Source organism: Cimex lectularius, unplaced genomic scaffold, assembly GCF_000648675.2.
Source record: "Cimex lectularius strain Harlan isolate CLEC.00 unplaced genomic scaffold, Clec_2.1 scaffold38, whole genome shotgun sequence".
Taxonomy (NCBI): Eukaryota; Metazoa; Arthropoda; class Insecta; order Hemiptera; family Cimicidae; genus Cimex; species Cimex lectularius.
This window is the reverse complement of record NW_019392638.1, coordinates 1,999,019-2,018,729: the sequence shown is the minus strand read 5'-3', so window position 1 is coordinate 2,018,729 and position 19,711 is coordinate 1,999,019. Positions and strand designations below refer to the sequence as shown.

Here is a 19,711-nt window from a genome sequence, read left to right as displayed (position 1 = left end):
CAAGAGATAGAAAGATGATTTTTCTCAGGGTTTTACGTTTGGTTTCTGCAGCACAAATAAAAATTAATATTAACTGAACAGCTTACCTACATAACAGTTCGTTAAAAAAAAATATAACAATAAGTAATACCACTTTACTATTTTTAGCTTGTCTATTAAAACGTATATATACTCTCAACACTTTACTTCACAAGGCACACTTCGGTTTAATCATTGCCTTCCTTTTATTTTAAACAAAATTTATGTAATGACATAACTTAATGTTATTATATGTGCTGTTAAATTGGTGGGAAGTAGATTATTTTGTTTAATTAAAAGTTCTATTTATAATTATCATGTAGCAGGTTAGACATGGTATCTCGTTCTATTGGGGACGACGATAACAAATAAAACTGCACAGATCTAATTTTATCTTGTAAAAATGTAAAAAGTATATTATATTCTCGTAATAAAGTCATTTTTAAACATTTCTAGCTCAAAATATTTAAGAGATATGTTTGATTTGGTCCTTTTATCGCAATTTCTAGGGTATTCTGAACAGGGAGCTTTTGAATGTGATTAAGTTTTATTTATTTCCTTTCTCAATTTTATTTTAGTCTAGCTGTAAAATCTAACTTCAACTAAATGTATGTATCCTATGCTTCAGGACGTCTTGTCTATCACGAAATCACTTATGTTTTATTTCAATTATATGTTAAAAAACCAGGAATAAGGCAATATCCCTCCCTGAAGTGATACTTCATTTTAAACTTATTCAATTCACTAGTTTCGGGGTCCACTTGACCAATTAATATATTACAATTAATTAAGGTTTTCAGTTGAGATAAAGGTGTGGTTGAGATGGGAAGTTGGTGTCCGAGTGGATCGAGGTCACGATAGCTCAAGTGGCAGAGCAGCGGCGTATCAAGCCGAAGATCGTGGGTTCGAATCCCGCTCGTGCCATTGACTTTTTTATCTCAACTGAAAACCTTAATTAATTGTAACATAATTATAACATTAAACCTGATATTAACAACATTAAGATGTAATAATTTCCCTAAAAGATATGGATTCTTAGAAGTTTCGTTAATTAAAGGAGTTGAAAAGTTAAAAGTTTTTCAAGCCAATCGGTTGTCTTTAAAAGTAAAAAAATATCTGAAAGTGAAGCAGGGGGTGTTTATTAATTAGGCAGGAGTAATATTAAAACAGGTCTTAAGAGTATAAGGCTACATGTATATTATTCCTATCAGTGAAACCTTATATTTCATTAATTTAAAGTCTGTTTTTTAATGCAAACAAGAATTGAGACATGAGCAAACTTCTAGCTGTTGGTTGAATACCAATTTGGGTCTTTATCTCCAAGTTTGTGGAACGCTTTAGTGCCCCATTTTTCGAAGGGGGTGTTTGTCGGAAAAAAACAATTCTATCACTTAACGTCTTTCTTCACGCCTTCAAAAGGGGCGGATTAAGGTCGAGAAAATCTTTTTTGTTGTCTTATTTTTATATTTGATATCTATTTGACGTACAATTGCGAGGAAAACTTGAAGATTTATTGAAGCCGAACGGCCCGTCAATTAACCGTCATAAACCGTCCATACCTAAAAAAAATCAAAGTTCGGTCAGGACACTTTTGCAGTGTTGCCATAAACGCAGATCCAAGTCGGTTCAACACAGTCCAGGACAGAGGTAGGCAGAAACGTCAATAAAAAAAGACGTTCGCAAAAAGTAACATCACAACTACTGAACCTAGACCGTACAAGGACTAGAAAGATAAGAATGTGTGGTGGTTAGTGACCGTTACTTGATGATTATTTAGAGGTCGTGAGATGCGGTCTGGTATGACGTAGGTTTTAGAAAAACATTTTCTTTATCGTGCCAATGTTTCGATCTTTATTGATATCATCTTCAGGGCTCAATAAAGAAAATGTTTTTCTAAAACCTACGTCACACCAGACCGCATCTCACGATCTCCGAATAATCATTGACTAACGGTCACTAAACACCACACATTTGGGGGGGAAACATTTTACAGGAAGTATAAAACCTGCCATTACTTAAATATTACTAATGTCTAAAAAATTAGTAACTAATTTAGCGTAATTATTTATTATTATTTAAGGGTTATTAACTAATTAATCGTTATTTCTTTATCCATTATAGTTTAAATGATACTTTAGATAAAGGTGAATAAGAAATAATTTATCATAAACGGTCTCTAGAATGCCAAATTATAATTACCAACTTAACCAGCGAGTTTTTTAAATCTTTTTGAGCAAGGTAAAATATTAATGAAAATCTTTAAAACATCGTACCTTACGCATCCATTAAGCCATATCTCATATTTATGCATGCCTCCTGCCTGTCATCAAGACCCTAGTACATATTTATAATTTTTTTGTTTTGTGTTTTTACATTTTACGTAGGCAAGACTGTTATGTGTTGTACGTTTGGTTTTATAAAATACTGAGGTCATACTTTCCAAAGCTCATGTTTTTGTTTTTTAATAATAATCATTTTAGTTTATTCTGCACCATGACCTGAACGTAACTTAAGTTTTCCATGATGCAACAAATTCCACTACTAAGTTGGGCAAACGATGGGTCAATTTGCACTTCATATCGCCTGTTCGCCTTGTCAGATCGCGAGTCAATTGCTCTAAATACATCCAGAGCGAGGTATGGAAGAAAGCCTTCTTCCTTGACTCAAGAAAATCCTCCATTTTCATTATCAAAAAGGAGCCTGTAACATTTATTTGTTTGTCTGAAGGATGAAATTTCCGGAAAATTCCCACCCATGACGTCTAGCGTAGTTTAGTCCGGCCCGGGTTCAAAGGGAAACCGAATTTGACTCAGAATAGTTAGAATGCGGCCGGGTGCTGAGGTGTAAATCTCGAAAATCCGAGATGTACATTGACGGAATGCTTCTGAGAACGGGAAGATACATTCCTTGGCAGGCTTTCAGTTTCCAAGCCACTTAGGGTGCGTTTCTGATTGCCAGGATCTCCCGTGGGATTCGGAGAGGGTTTTCACGATACTCCCCGCCTTTTTACCTACAAAGGGACGACTCTTTTGATGATATTATAACCTCTGTTAAATCGCTTTGCTGAAGCAACAGACGGTCTTTTTAGACAGTGGCTTCATTCTTTAAAGTACGCTCATCTATTAACATGGTTCAATAACTCAGGCATTTTTCATGGCTTTTTTCTAACGAATCTTTCTACAAAATGATTCCTTAGTAAAGGGAAAGAGTTGTTAGTTAATAGCGTTGGTTTTAATAATTAGATAGTAAGACCAGGAAAGAAAGTAAACGTCCTTCGCCAGAAATGAGGTCGTTAGTCACATGGGATTTCAATGCCGTCCATTCTGTTAATTCTTCAGTAATGCTGTCCCAAAATGCAAAATTCTGTTTTTATTTTTCTGTAATGAATTTTTTTTTAAGTTAAACAAAATTGTAATGATTATGGATACAGATGTGGATACAGGGTGTTCACCTGCGCGAATCCCAGGTTTGGCAAAAAAAATTGGCTGGTGGATTAAAAAATATACCAAAATTGGATATAGATGTTTTTATCTAAACAAACTATTCCACTGCTTAATGACATTTTCTAAAAATACATATTGAGTTTGTTCATTACACCTTTGGATGAAGTTGCGAAATAATTTTTAGAAATGAGATTAACCTGCGAGTGATTAGCGATTCAAGGCAGTAAACCTTTGTTATGGACAGTCCCAATTAGAGCCGATACGTTCATCCATTATTAGCTTGCGATAATCAGATGTGCCTATTGCGTTTTCGCGGATGGGCGTTAAAATCGATCAAAACCAAAAGCGATTTTATGTGTAAACTGTTTTTAATGCAGTGATCAAATTTCTGACAAGTGAAAGCAAACAGGTGAAAATTTTCGAATGAAAAAGGCTTGTTCCTATTCGTCTGTCCAAAATTCGATGTACACAAAAGATTTTATTAACATTTTCTTTAATTCTTATTCGTATTTTTCATTATGGGTCATTTTTTTTTACTTGATTTGTAAGACCTGTTTATGAAGTGTAATCAAACACTTCTACGCTAGTCAGCCAATACTTTATACAAAAATAACTTCATTTTAATGTTTGTTATCTATATTTTAGATATATTAAAGCTTGAGAAAAAATACATAAAAATCACTATAGGACAAAAGATATATTTCACAGCAATATTTATAAGACCAGCCCCACAAAATATGTTAATAGGTTTTCGTTTATTGCAGTTCAACGGCAGTAATTTCAACTGAAAAGGTGATTAAAAATCAGCACTTTGAGTACACATGATAATAATAATAATTTTATTTGTGAAAAAGTATAGAATACAATAAGATAAAACATAAAAAGAGAAAAAAAATTAAGTATAAAATAATAAAACAATAAAACAATATGAACTACTATTCAAAAAAAATTATTTTTTTTTTAGGAAGCAAAAGAAAAGAAAAAGAGAAAAAAATTTAAGCAAACTACATAGTATCTAATACACCAGTACGCAAAAAAATTTCGATTTCGTTTTATCGCGGTTCTTTTGATAACAATAAAGTGCGTAAAATATATGTTTTTAAGCGGCCGATATTTGTACAAACTAGAAAAAATTAAAACGAGATTCTTTGGAGAAATTCTCACTTCGCATATTTTCTCCGCTTCACGGAAAAACATTGAATCATGAATATGTAACCTAACTCTTTCCTAAACCTAACATTAATCCTAACACTAACGCTACTTAACCTTATCTAACCCATTTCAAACTCTAGCACAACCTAACCTAACTCTAACCCAAAACCTACCTAACCTAATCTAATCCATCCTTAACCATAACCCAACCCATGTGCACTCACGGGCAACAAAAACATCCATGTTTACAGGCAATAATATCACTGAATACAATAAGTATATTTAAAAATTATTCAATAATTATAAAATTTAAAAATTAGTGCATTCCTGCACTGTGCCTTCTCCCCTTTGCTTTTAACTTTTTCGAAAATTGACTTACTTGTTTAGCCAGCTCCTTCTCAATCTTACTTCCTTTTAAGATTCTCATTTTGCCTTCGAGTGGAAGTCGTCCCTATAAAAAAAGTTTAAATCTATAATTTGACAAATAAATGTTAGTCTACGAGTGAATACAGTGTTGAACCGGCGACATCATTTATTCGTAACAAACCATTGGTAAAAAGCATAAAGCAGGTATAACTCTTGAGGACATATTTAATTGCCGATTGGAAGAAAGCCGGGGCAGTGCAAAATGTCTTTTTATTTCGAAAGCGCTTCGTTCGAAAACAAAAAGGATCTCCTCAGGGATATTTTAAATCAAAGTTCGGAAATTAACATCCTTTCCATCATTTCCCTTTAAAAAGTCGCGGGGGGAATTACTACGAGATGGACCTTTTGCCCTGACAATAGAACAAAGGGAGCCCCTACTACATATTTATACGAAGCGCCCTTCCAAGGGGCATTTTTTAATATCTCGAGATATGTAATAGGCCTGTCCCGAAAAGGGATTTCTACCGACCTTTGCCCTTTTTGGATCTTCGGCATGAAATGTGCGATTCTTACCTACTTCGGCCAACGAGATTCAAACCAAACTAATATAAAGAGTTAATTAGCAGTATGCTGCTGCAAATTTGCACTTTCGCACATATAAATATTATTATTAATTGGAGGTCACATCGACTGCCTATCTACTAATGATTATTTGGAGGTCGTGAAATGCGGTCTGGTGTGACGTAGGTTTTAGAAAAACATTTTCTTTATCGTGCCAACGATCTTTATCTTTATTGAGATCATCTTCAGGGCCTGGGATTTATAAACATTGTTTAAATTTTACAAATACATGTAGGATGTGAAAAAAATGAATTTATACAATGCTAGAAAAGTTTAGATAAAAAAATGTATTTATATAATGCTAGAAAATTTAAGATAAAATGAATTTATATAATGCTAGAAAATTTTACATAAAAAAATGAATTTATATAATGCTAGAAAACTTTTGATACTTCGATTGATTCTAAAATTTTCTAGTATTGTATAAATTCATTTTTTTATCTAAAATTTTCTAGCATTGTACAAATTCATTTTTTTAACTAAAATTTTTTAGCATTGTATAAATTCATTTTTTATCTAAAATTTTCTAACATTGTATAAATTCATTTTTTTATCTAAAATTTTCTAACATTGTATAAATTCATTTTTTTTAAACTAAAATTTTCTAGTATTGTATAAATTCATTTTTTAATCTAAAATTTTCTAGTATTGTATAAATTAATTTTTTAATCTAAAATTTTCTAGTATTGTATAATTTCATTTTTTTATCTAAAATTTTCTAGCATTGTCTAAATTCTTTTTTTAACTAAATTTTTTTAACATTACATTTACTAATTTACAATTAATTAAGGTTATTAGCATTGTATAAATTCATTTTTTTTTAATCTAAAATTTTCTAAAACAGCTGAACTGGGGTATTAATTTTTTAAATTATGCACAATTTTTTCGAAATGAAAAATTTGTGTCATAGGCGGGAACCCACGACCTATGACGGCTAAATACGCCGCTGCTCTACCACTTGAGCTATCGTGACTTTGATCATCCGTGCCCCATGATTTGCTTACTATTGGAATAAACGGGGAGTCGAAGTGATTAATTTTCAATCAATCAATTTCATTAGAAGCAATACCTAACATAAAGATTAATTAATTGAAAGGAGTTATTTGGTCAATCGGACCACGAAATATAATGGATTTAATAAGTAAAACGAAGTTCACAAAAGCTCTGAATGGCCATTTCTTTTGCCGCCGACAATCAAATAGATTAAGCGACATTTGAAAAATGGCAAAAAGGAGGGAAAATTACAAAAAGGTGGGGTTGAGATGGGAAGTTGGTGTCCGAGTGGATCGAAGTCAAGTGGTAGAGTAGCGGCGTATTTAGCCGAAGGTCGTGGGCTCGAATCCCGCTCGTGAAACTACATTTTTCATTTCAACCAATACCTTACATAAAGTTTAATGAACGTCTTTTAATTTTATTTCTGTTAAAGACGGATGCCAAGGTGTCGTCAAAAGATGAGCCCCATCCTCTCTTGACCTTAAGTTTCACATGAACATATGTGTGTTTTTTTAGTGATCTAGTTTCTAGATACTCATAGCTCAACCCTCCTTTCAACCTAATTTAGGTAAAGTAATTCACCCCTCATTTTAATTAGGCCTCAACTTAATCGGCAGTTCATTCGTGAAGGAAAATAATGTACATTCAACGTTCAGCTGTTTATACAAGGCTACCTACTTGATTCTCAAGCGTTCGCCAAAGATTCTTCCCGGTGTATTATTCGCATCTTCAATATTAAAGTTGAAAGTTGGTTTTTCCTGAGAGATACATCCTCTAATGAAGGACTGAAACCGCAATTTTCAAAAAGATTCAACCAACTCTGGAACCAAAAAAGTTTTTAACCACTTCAATCGCAAGAATTCTAGTAAGTCTGCCTGCTGGAAGTCTAATCGTTCTCAGCACATACATAAAATTATGTTTCAACGTGAAAACCAAATGTACCACCTCTGAGTAAAGCATATAGTTCGGAGCAATGTCGGCAGAGAGAATAGCTTTTTAATAAAATGAAAAAAACGCAATAATTGCTCTAACTTATCATACCGAGCAACCCCCAAACCTGAGCCGCATAACAAGCGATCGAGAGACCGGATTAAAAAGATTGAACTTATGAGGAAGAGGCACTAAATTGTAAGTGACCAGTCTCGACCATACTGTAATAAGTGTCATTTTAGTGCCTGCACTTGGTACTATGGCCAAGAAAGAGTTAATATTAGAATTTAAGTTTTAAAGCTTTTTTATTCTCAATTGCTGGCTTCAATAATATGTAATATATATTTATTGTAAATTAAACGAAGAAAAAAATTATTGTTTAAAATGTTTGTCAGTAAGTAATGTAATTATTAAAATTTAAACTATTAATTGTACTATTTAGCTAATGGTTAATTGTATTTTTTTTCTGTTTCTGTACATGTCTGTACATTTGACTTAAATTTTAAGTCAAATGTAAATCGACCTCCGGCAGACGAGCTCTCATGCCGTAAATTTACTTTAAATTATACACTGACAGGCGAAAAATTCCACACAATTGGTTTTTTCCTTTTTTTTTCTTTCATTTCTTAACAAAAGAAAATTCTCCCCTTAATTTGTCTCGTTGTTTTCATCAATAAATATTTATTTATGCAATGTTTTAAACCAGGAAAATTTTAGAGGTAAACACACTTAATCCTTAATCCAAAACAAGGATAAAGGATTTTTCAATGTTTACTTTTTGCGGAATTTAAAATGTTTATTCAGTCTCATTTGAATTCTGAAGCAATAAACTAATTAACTTTCATCTTTGTTTTCTTAATTTAAATTTTTAAACTTAAAAATGCCACTTAATGCTGAGGATGATGCGAGTGGTGTGGCACTTGATGATGGACTTTCCATCAGTCTAATGCCACCAGAGTTCCTACGAGACGCTATTAGATTTTCAAAAAACTGGGTCCTACCATATAGGCCCGGTTCTGGACGCTCTAGGGCTACAGAACCACAGGATGATCTTTTTTTTTTTTTTTTTTTTTTTGAGTTTGAGAATTATGCGAAAACGGCACCATACTGGTTTTTAAACGATTCATCAGCTCCAGGAAGTTCGAGGTGTCCAAAATTCTGAACGCACTGCTCGAAGAAGATTAAATCAGTATGGACTGATTGCTTTTCGCCCTGTAAGAGGATCAGAATTGATACAGAGTTGCACGGCTCGCATTTGCTCGAGAACACAGTCCTTGGTCTTTGAACGATTGGTCTGCTGTACTTTTTACAGATGAGTGTGAAAGAGTGTGGAGAAGGTGAAATAAAAGGTACGAAGCCTGTAATTTTTCCCAGAGCCAACCTTTTCAACGTAGCTCAGGGATTGTGCAGGCGGGAATTTCAATGGAGAGTCGCCCAGAGTTAGTTGTTCGTGGAGGGTCTTTGCCTGCCAATCGCTATGTGGAGGAAGTTTTGGAACATCATGCATTCCCTATCCTCGATGAAATCAGCGACAATCCTATTCTAATGCATGATAATGCCCGTCCACATGTCGCTCGCATAGTACAATCGTACCTTCTAAGCATAACATCGGGGTCTTAGCGGGGACAGCCCGTTTTCTAGACTTGAACCAACCCCATCGAATATTAAAAGATGAATAAGAGCACGTACATCACTTCCTGATACACTCCACGATTTTGAAAGGTCTTTTCGTGAAGAATTGAAGACTGGGATAACATCCAGCAAAGAGACATTTCCAGACTGGTAGAAAGTATGCCGAGGCTTCTTCGAGATGTACTTAAGCAAGCGGAGGGAATACCCGATATTAAAATGTTAATTTGAAAAATCTAATTTTTCCTTACCAATTTATATTTTTTACGTTTTTAGACAAAGACTCAATTTTTGAAACGTGAAATTAACTAATTAATAAAAACATAACACTTTGATTAATATATAAAGATATATACAAATCAAGTTATATTACAAGAGGGTGGAATTTTTTCCTGTCAGTTTATATTATGTATTATATTTAACTCTTTTTACAATAAAGTATACATTTTTATTATTATTATAGAAATACTTTGATTGAATATAAAAAAATATATTTTGCATTGTATAAATTCACTTTTCCACATCCTAAATGTATTTGTTAAATGTAAACAATGTTTGTAAATCCCAGGCCCTGAAGATGATCTCAATAAAGATCGAAACGTTGGCACGATAAAGAAAATGTTTTTCTGAAACCTACATCACACCAGACCGCATCTCACGATTTCTGAATAATTTTTATTATTTCTCATTATTATTAATATTATATAATATTGAATATTAATATTCAAAGTAAACAAAGAATCTGTAAAACAAATGTGTTCAGAAACGTGGTTGCCTCTTGATGAATATATAAAAAGTTATTATTAAAATAAATAACCTTTAAATTAAATAATTTATTTTTTTAATGTTCACAATCTTTTAAAGAATATATTAACATTTAGAAAAATGATGTTTTGTATCCACGACTTGTATAGGACATTTGAAGTTCATATTTTAAGCATACGTTTTTTACTGAGTGTGTATGTATGTACTCTCCAAAATCAACTCCAAATGGGTGGACTTCGCAAGATCTTCAAAGATCATCAATCCCGTCTAATTCTACTAATTCTATTTCCGTTTCAATCAACAGAGCAAATCAATGAAAAACGGTCTGATTAAATGAATAGTTCTTTATAGAAATAGTTTTCTTCATGATTGTGGGTAAAGCTTCAACATCGTCCACCAGTAGTCTAGGTTCAGGGCCTTCACATCGCTTATTTTTGAAACTAAACTGCATATTAGAAATTAGCCATTACAGGCCTGAAATATGGGAAAACATTACTAATAAAAAGAAATCATATTTCTTCTGTATTGATTATCTGGTAAATATCGTTCCGATCAATTGGACAGGATGTTATGTGGACAAATGGCTCTTCCAACAGGTGACTCCGTGGCGCAACGGTAGCGCGTCTGACTCCAGATCAGAAGGTTGCGTGTTCAAATCACGTCGGGGTCAGTTTATTTTTTTATACATTTTTTTTCAATAAAAGTGTTTTTTGTGCTTTTTTGGTTAATTAAATAATTCATCATTAAATAGAAATCTGTTGATTTGTATTTTATCCTTTTTTTATGTATAAACAATTATTTTTTTAACTGTAAGTTAAAGGTCTAATCAACGTACAGTATAAATCAGGTTACAGTATAAAATGATAAAACATTTTATTTAAAATTAAAACATTAACAGCGCTGTGATCAAAAATTAGCGCATTTTTAAATGAATACACAAATCATTTTAATCGCTTTTAAGTGCTAACAAAAATTTGTCTTGAGAGGATTAATATTTACACTTGCAACTTGCACTCGGCCTTGCTTTGGAAAATGAAGAACAAAGTACTATCTCATACTGTCCGACAGGGAACTGAATTCTCACCTTATATACGCATTAGGGAGGGTGTTCCTCAGGTAATCATACTTGGCCCATTTCTATTTTCAATATACACTGCAGATATTCCTACACATGTTAACATTTCAACACAGACATTCGCTGATGATACAGATGATTCTTACACGTAATTCGAACCCCTCAATTAACATTCAACACACACAACAACACCTGAATTAATCAACCGTGTGTTTCTCAAAGTGGAGAATAAAGAGAAGCCTAACGAAAAGCGTACAGATAAATTTTACCTTATGTAAAAATATCTGTCCTGCAGTGAGTATAAATGGAATCCCATTGCCTACCACTGTATCTTGGACTTTTCATGGATAAATGACTGACTTTGAATGCCCGCACAAGAGAGAAAACCCAGCAAACAAACTTTATAAATTATTAAAAAGACTACTTGAGTCACGATCAAAATTTCAATTTACAAGACAATGATTCACCTCTCTGGACGTACGGTTGTGAAGTGTGGGGCTCAACCAAAGATTCCAATTCCCAACGTCTTCAATCAATTCAATGTGAAATTCTCCGTCAAATTATAAATGCTCCTTTTTACGTTTCAAATTACACTATTCATAACGTCTGAGCACATCAAAACCCGCTATAAAAAATTTCGTCAATCACTGAACACGCATAATAATCTGTTAGTACGACATTTATCACTTCCAAACCTACCTGAAAATCCACACGATTGAAGTGAAAATGGCCCCGAGACCTTCTAGTAGAGTGAAGATTGAAAACCTTCAGTGATAAGAAGGGTTGCCACTGGGCAGCTTCTCCTACAAGAGATTCAAATGACAAATTCAACATATATGAACATATAAACTTAATACAATATTTGTAGTTGCAAATATCAAATAAATGTAATAAAAAAACAGCAACTTTAGTTACAGTAAGTCAATTTGGTAATTCACACCATAACATGATACAATTAAACATGATGGGAGAAGCCACCCACTGGTGACACCCTCACACTGCACACACACACGCACATCACCGAAGCAATTCCGTAGTTTATCGCCTTTTCAGCCGACGTGGAGGATTTCCACATAGGGTTAGTATGGGAAGTTGTTGGATTGGGTGTACAGAAAGAGTATTTCTGATCGCGTGCTCTTACAAGGACTTGAGTGAATGGAATATGGAGGTCAGCATGAATGGTTTTTATTGCAGACGTAGAAAGAAAATTAAAGATTTGTCTTAGGATTTATGATTGGAGAGCCTGGATACGGTATGAATTGGAGTGTTTGGTTGAAATGCAAATTTCCGTAGGTCCATGTCGGACGAATAGAAGTTTTGTAAAAGGTAATTTTGTTGTTGATGTTTAGGTGGAAAGTCGTCCCATTCAAAATCCACCTTTTAACTCATCACTGGGCATTGGCGGTAACAGCTGTAACTGACTAGTGACAAATTGACCATTGTCCACTCAGCTCAACGATTGGTAGCACCCCTTGTACAAAACCTCCCCAGAGGGCTCTGCGTGGTGATTTCTTCCCGGGGCAGTTACTACCCTCTGGCTTCACCATTTTGCATTTTTGAGCTTCCTTTGGAAAGGATTCCCGAGCGTCCAAGTTTGTTGTAATTCACGTTTTTCGCAAGTTCAAAATTGAGCGGCATTAAAAATAGCTTCTCATTGGAAAGTCGGATGGCGGGGGATCGGAAAATCTGATTATGGTTTAATGCTTGAAATCCGGAACGTTGCAAACAACAAATCTGTGTTGATGAAACATCATCATTTACAAAAAGTGAATTTACATACTCAATCCACAATCATCATTTCTATTAAAAACCGATTATCGTTTAAAATGAAGAGAATACGAATGAAATGGTAATAAAAATAAAATGACCCCGACGTGATTTGAACACGCAACCTTCTGATCTGGAGTCAGACGCGCTACCGTTGCGCCACGGAGTCCCAACGGAGAAAATACGCTTATGCTTGAATTTTATCTACGCAAACGATTGGCAATATTGAGAACATTTGTATGCTATATATGATGATAATATATTTTTTTTATTCTTCCCACTTTTCGTTATAAACTATGAAATGGAATTTTTATAGTCGAGTTTTATATGGCGTGAGTGTAGGTGCCTTGTACTCACGATCCTCAATGGCCAAATTATTGTTTATATGATCTAAGGAAATGTGGGCGACTTTATTAAACTTCACAAAAACCAATAAGTTTACGCCTGTTTTGGACAATTCATTTTCTCGGCCGGAAAGAATGGGAAACAGGAAGCATCCGGAAAATGTGCCTCAACGACTTATTGTGTGGGCGAAAAAGCTTCGCAGGTTTTTCAGATAGGCCAAAAATTCGATTACGACCTTTGAAAAGACTTAATTAAACAAGAATCCAGTCATCGGATTTTAATTAAACCGTGATTTAATTACTGAACCGCGCCTGTATTGTCTGGTGCTGCAGAAGAAGTAGTAAGTTCAAAAATGACTAATCAAACTATCAATAAGAGGTTTTCTTCTTATTTGAAAAAATAAAACAATAAGTTTTTAGATTTTATAGGTCAAGTAAACAATATATATACAACACCATATTTCTTCAGGATTATGAATCTTCATGAAGTCGACTATACCCAGTGGTACCTCATTATTTAGGGATCGGGACAACTGCAAAACAACCGGAGTAACTTAGTTAAGTACTTATTCGTTAAAGGATTACTTGACAGGTATACAAACTTGCAGAAACAGAGCTTAGGTCATAACCAGCGTAGCAAATTACCAATATAACTACGAGCAAAAAAACTACAAGGAAGGAGAAATACCACTCAGATTGGTATCAATTAAATCAGTGTATTTTAATAAAGAGGAAACAACATAGAATCACTGGACATGATTTATGAAAATAATCTAATCGATATCATTATCTGTCATGTTTCAACTGTGGTTAGCTCTTATTTTGTATTTACTAAATTATTTTGTTCTTTTTACGGGTGGGTGCAATGAGGTATCTAGAATTTATTGAATTTATACATTTTGCCGTTGTTTGGTCGTTTTCGAACATTTCGTCCTGCTTATGCTCGCTGGTTTCATCTGTCAGGCGCGTTTCGTCTTCTCGCCATCCTCACCGGTAGGCTTGCGTCATTGAACGAACTTGTAAAAGGTCACGATTGATTAAATAGCACAAAGAGCAACCAGTGGCTATGTCAAAACGACAAAATAAAAAATCTTAAGTTTGGTCGTTTCCGAACATTTTAGTCAGCCCATCTTGGCTGGTTTGATCTGTCGCACGTTTTGGCATTTCGCCTCAGTTCAAATTTACAAACACACCGATGAAGATGGTGAGAAGCTTAAAAGCGTCTGACAGAACAAAACGGGAAGATAAGCACACAAAAATGATCGTAAACGATCCAATTACAAGTGATCGGCACAATTTGTCAACTCTCAGATCTCAAGAGGAAATCTGACACTTTAAACAAAAAACTACTTGTAACGTAACCTAATTGTAAGTTTGTTGCGTTCGAATCTCGGGGCCCTGAATTCTTACCCAACATACTTTAAAATATAAATTTGTACAACCGAACTTCAAAATTCAGGGCCGCTGATATTCGAACCCGGGTCCGTTGACAGTGATCAGTCGCCATGTCTCATGCTAACCAAACTCTCGTTTTCAGCGGAGAAACTTCTTTTTTTTATTAAAATAGAAATATTATTCTTCAAAAAGGATTCAATATCGTAGACTTGAAATTATACCAACAACAATAATACAAAGACGAGAAGGAATTCCATAAACGTTTAGAACGTTTGAAACCGGCTTACTCTAAAATACTTTTATCCAAATGGTATAAATACATGGGCTCATTAATATGATCACATTAAAACGTTTTATTTAATGTATATTTATTTAAACCTTCCGCTTGATTTTCAGGACGTTATTCCATGCTGCTTGTGAGTTTCCACCTTCGGAGGCATATGGGAAACTTTCTGATACAAGTGTACGGCCCCTGCGTCCTCCTCGTCGTACTCTCTTGGGTCTCCTTTTGGCTCAACAGAGAAGCAACCGCGGACAGGGTCTCATTGGGTTTGTATCAAATTCCCAAAATAGCTAATAAAAGTTTAGTTTAAAAAACATCAGGGATAGGGCTAATTAGAAAGACAAAACGCAGTACCTTTGTCGAGCTTTCTATGAATAGTTTTGTTATAGACGGGCTATATTAGATCTACTACTTTGTAAATTTTAGTTTTACACAGTTCATGATTGTTAAACTTGTAAATTAATGATTAACTCGAAGTCCTGTTGTAAAAAGGTATAAATTCCATGAAAGCGCGACAAAAGAGCTGGCTGTTTTCATTGGTGTGTCATTGGTAATCTGCCAATAATCCCATTTTTTAAAGGGCATTTTATTCATGCCCCGTAAATATACCTGTTAGGGTATTTGATCCCCCCCCCCTTTTGATGAATAAGATTTCGTCTTTCTCCTATATGTTAGTTTTGAGAATAGTCTTTTTGCTTGATTCATATTTGGCATACGTTCCCAGTATTTGTTGAGTTATTTAGTAACCTAAGATGGAATTTATTTTTTAATATGGCTATAATTTATATCACAAAATGGATTTGGGCCTCCCGTTTTAGCTAGTAGCCTCGTTTTAAATTCCCTCATGGATTTGGACCCACTTTAATATTACGTTATTTGTTACTACCATTTTTTAGGGTATTTAAGCATTACAGAAAGGTTTTGTTGATATGGCTTTTTCCTTATTAACTAAAAATTTAACCTTATTTGGCTTCGCTACATGTCGTCTCCCACTGCCCAAATTATGACCCATCGTGTACCATGGTCCTTCACTGTTGGTTAGTATGCTCAACGGCCGGAATTGTCTGTAGTGATTGGCTGTAAAGCTTCGCTCTTTGCCCATATGTTGTCAGTCTATGGATAGTAAGGACCTCAAATTGGTTAGTGGTCTTTTAGGGTATTTAAACAGTTACAGTCAAGGTTTGAATTGATCTTGTAGGCTTAGAGATTCTTTAGAGCTGCCTGGCTATTTGATATACATACCATTACAAGATAGATGATCTAGTATTATTATTGTTGCAGCCTTGCGATGTTGGTTATTGATTTCGTATCCTTATGTTTATGATGATCTCATATGATGAATCATATGTCTATGATTAGCAATTTTCGGAGTCACTTACTGGGTCCGTCAACAAGGTCACACGCAACGAAACAGACTTCTTTATTGAAGATGACCAACGCCAAAACGCGTTTAGTATCGAAACCTACGAGAATAGATAGACCCAGTTCCACAGATGTGCAGACTGCGTACCCACTTTGAGAATAGTACAAAAACGATTGGTAACTATGAATGCAGATGAAAAATAGAAAATGAGGCTCAATTTAGCCATGTCCTTTGATAGCAGGGCTTTAAGTAAGTTCAGAACAATCTCTGTTTGGATTCAGATATGTTTGGTGAGCTGGAAGCAATGAATCTTACTCTTACAATTCATGTCGAGAGACATGTTTGAAACTCCTTCAACCTGATGATGAGTGTTTAATGCTCGGAATCCTTTTAGTTGTAAACAACAAAACTTGCGAGTAAGAACCATCATTTATAAAAAGTGAAAACATATTCAAACCATTATTTCTTTCAATGAATTTTTCATTGATGAGGCCTTTTCTTGACCAAATATCGCCATACACTGTCAGATTACGTTGATGGTAATTATTGGTATGCAATAACAGATCGATTATCACTTTACTGAATCTGCAATGGCTAAACTTACGCTGGATGCAATTCAGACAGGACATTCCTCATGTTATGTTCTACAAACAAACACTCAACGATGTAAAGACGTTGCACACACTCTGACTGCCATCTGCTAAGAAACAGCACACCATTTGGCTCAAATCAAGCAACGACGGCACACTGTAATGAGGCCTGTCACTGAAGCAAAAAAAATTATGGACTACCTTCCCTGGTCATCATTCCTTGTTTATTAGTTTGAAGACAGCCAAAGAGATGAATGGCATTGGACCTTTTGAATGGGATGACCCAAGTGAAGAAAACCTGATTGCATTAATACCCCTCCTAGATTATCCCGAAACATAGTTTGATTTATTACTTTTTTCCCTTTATGATGCTGCAATTTTTCCTGTGCTCTTCTTTTACTCCCATGATTTTTCATTCGATTTTTATGCCTTTTTCTTCCTGATTTTTTTGGTGTGTTAAATGCAAAAGTGGTTTGTCATTTTTTACAGGGAAGTTTATTGCTGAAGTGGCATAAGTCAATTTTTGATGGAATAATTCATACATTTCTAATTGATTACCAATGAAAAGTGCCTAAATAGTTAGAAACATTCAATACCGATTTGTCAGTGAAGAAAAAACGATAATTTATTCACTAGCTCAAAATTTAGTGAACTACCCATAAACATAATTTTATTTTCATACAATTTTCTCAAAACTTGATTTTTTGGCTTACACCACTTTTGCACGCAAGGGCTCATGTATTCTCCATTAAAGTTGTTTGGTTACAAAACATCAAAATCTGTGGATAGTACATTATTTTCCTCGACATATTCTTCACGGAACTATGCTGATCAGCAAATGTATATAAATAAACCAACCGTGATAGATGAATGGAGAGATTCTCTAAATTTATTTCTTAAGATTGCTGAGAACCTGTTACCACGTCCTTTGCTTTGTTACCGACTCCAACAACCAAATGAAACAAAGTAAAATGGAAAAACGGTCAAAATTGTTCTAAAAATTGTATCATTCCCGATAATTCGAGGGTTCATTTCGTCGGTGATGAGGTCAAAATTATTACAATTGGGCTGGGATTTGACGAACGATTTGCCATTTCACCGTTTGTTAGCGTAATAGGAAATAAATTCAATGAAATAATTTATATACCAAAAGCTGAAAATCTCATTACAATTTTAAATAGTTCAATTGCGATGAAATCGAATTACATCGTCTTTCTAAAAATAAATGAATAACCAATTTAATAGAAATATGAATGTGCATGTTAAATCAATACATTGAGCGCTATGGCATTTTTTTCTAACTGTTAAAGTAGTGATTTTAAAAAGTAATAAAGTGAACTTTTAATTCGGGCCCACCTATTCTTGAACACAAGAGACAACTTCCTTAGATTTTCGTGGTAATATACGACAGGATCTGCTTTAAAATAAGTTGAAACTTAGGCATTTGCCAGACAAAATGTACTAATTGACAAGTTATGCTCCTACCATCTTCGAATCGTTTCATGTCAAAGCATAATGCATTATATTACACGGGGAGAAAAATTTATCCTAGGGTGAACTTGGCCGTGAGCGTATTGGCACAGGCGTGTAATGCCCTCTCTCGCTATATTTAGAAATTATCGAATATTCACGTGCGTGAAGCTTATGCCAAAATTTGGCACGATGGGTTGTCACCAGCCCGTTTTTCAAGAACCACTATATTTCATTTCAAAAATTCTTTTTTTTAATTCTATCACGAAATTTCTGTTTAAAACAATTAAATTGGGCTTGAAATTATTCCAACACGGTCAGTATACCGTGAGAATGAATAATAAATACACATCTGCATGCATATTTATTAGATGGAATCAAAACTGGTAAATTTTTACTTCGGCCTACATATTATAATCAAAATTGCGATTTTGCGAGATTTGTCCTTATTGATCTTGTTTTTTTCAGGTATCACGACCGTCCTTACGATGACATTCTTAGGCTTGGAGGCGAGGACGGATCTGCCCAAAGTTCCTTACCCTACTGCTCTCGATTTCTTCGTCTTTTTGTCTTTCGGCTTTATTTTCGCGACGATTATTCAGGTGAACTTACTTTACTGCATCTCCCAAAAGGATGTCTTTATCCTTTTCCTTTTGGTCTCTAGTTCGCTGTTGTTCACTATTTCACCAAATACGGCTCTGGGGAATGCTACTTCAGTTCAGACTTCAGCTCGGACGAGTCGAGCTCAGACGATGAAATTTGGGTCACTTCGGAATCAAGAAGAAATCAAGGTGTAAGTAAATTTATTTTATTCAGAAATTAATTTATAAAAAAAAGTTTTATAAAGTCCCCTCATCCACTAACAAAAGCACAGAAATTTGTATTTTGGTCCACCAAGTCTCACTGATTTAATTTTCCCTTTTTAGCATAACTTAATTGAAAGAATTCAAGATTATAAATTAATCAGTTATTTGTCATGTTGTATGTGAATTTAAATGCAATTCCCAAGATTTGGAATATTACATGCAGACTTTTTTATGAGATCTACCAATTATGTAAAACACCAATATCTATCAATATCAATAATAAATGGACACATGGCTATATTATTATACATTATATAATAAAGTTTAATAATTCTATGTATTAAAAGTTTATTATTATTATATGACTCAAGCATTTGACAGAATCTGGCATCCGGGAATTTTCTACAAGCTAAAACAGTTCCTACCCAGTCCTGAAATCCTTCCTAATCAATCACTGCTTCAGAGTAGGCAATGAGTTTTTGTATATAAACCGATCCAAGCTGGCATCCCAAACAGGTTCTTGGTTCCATCTTGTATACTGTACAATCATCCATTCCTACATCATGATGATACTGAAATGTTGTACGAACCCAAACCCCATACTAGCCACTGCCAATGTCAAGGAACACCTCGAATTCATCTAATGAAAAAAGTGAATGGTTAAATTGGACAAATGCACTGAGTTCACTTTTAAATTTAAA

At 34.3% G+C, this 19,711-nt stretch overlaps 1 protein-coding gene and 2 non-coding genes across 7 annotated transcripts in view; 2 read left to right on the top strand and 1 right to left on the bottom strand.

Annotated features, from left to right (window-relative positions):
• The window catches only part of LOC106670050 (gamma-aminobutyric acid receptor alpha-like), a 156,447-nt gene that overhangs the window by 134,825 nt on the left and 1,911 nt on the right, over nucleotides 1-19,711 (top strand). For all 5 annotated transcript variants that reach the window (XM_014400044.2, XM_014400045.2, XM_024227981.1 and 2 more), the window contains 3 exons: nucleotides 14,895-15,047; nucleotides 18,673-18,806; nucleotides 18,869-18,997. In XM_014400044.2, coding sequence (XP_014255530.1) covers nucleotides 14,895-15,047; nucleotides 18,673-18,806; nucleotides 18,869-18,997 — 416 coding nt within the window. The remainder of the gene's footprint in view (nucleotides 1-14,894; nucleotides 15,048-18,672; nucleotides 18,807-18,868; nucleotides 18,998-19,711) is intronic.
• On the top strand, nucleotides 10,516-10,587 carry Trnaw-cca. The gene has a single exon. It is a non-coding gene; the product is annotated as a tRNA-Trp (tRNA).
• Trnaw-cca lies at nucleotides 12,857-12,928 on the bottom strand. The gene has a single exon. It is a non-coding gene; the product is annotated as a tRNA-Trp (tRNA).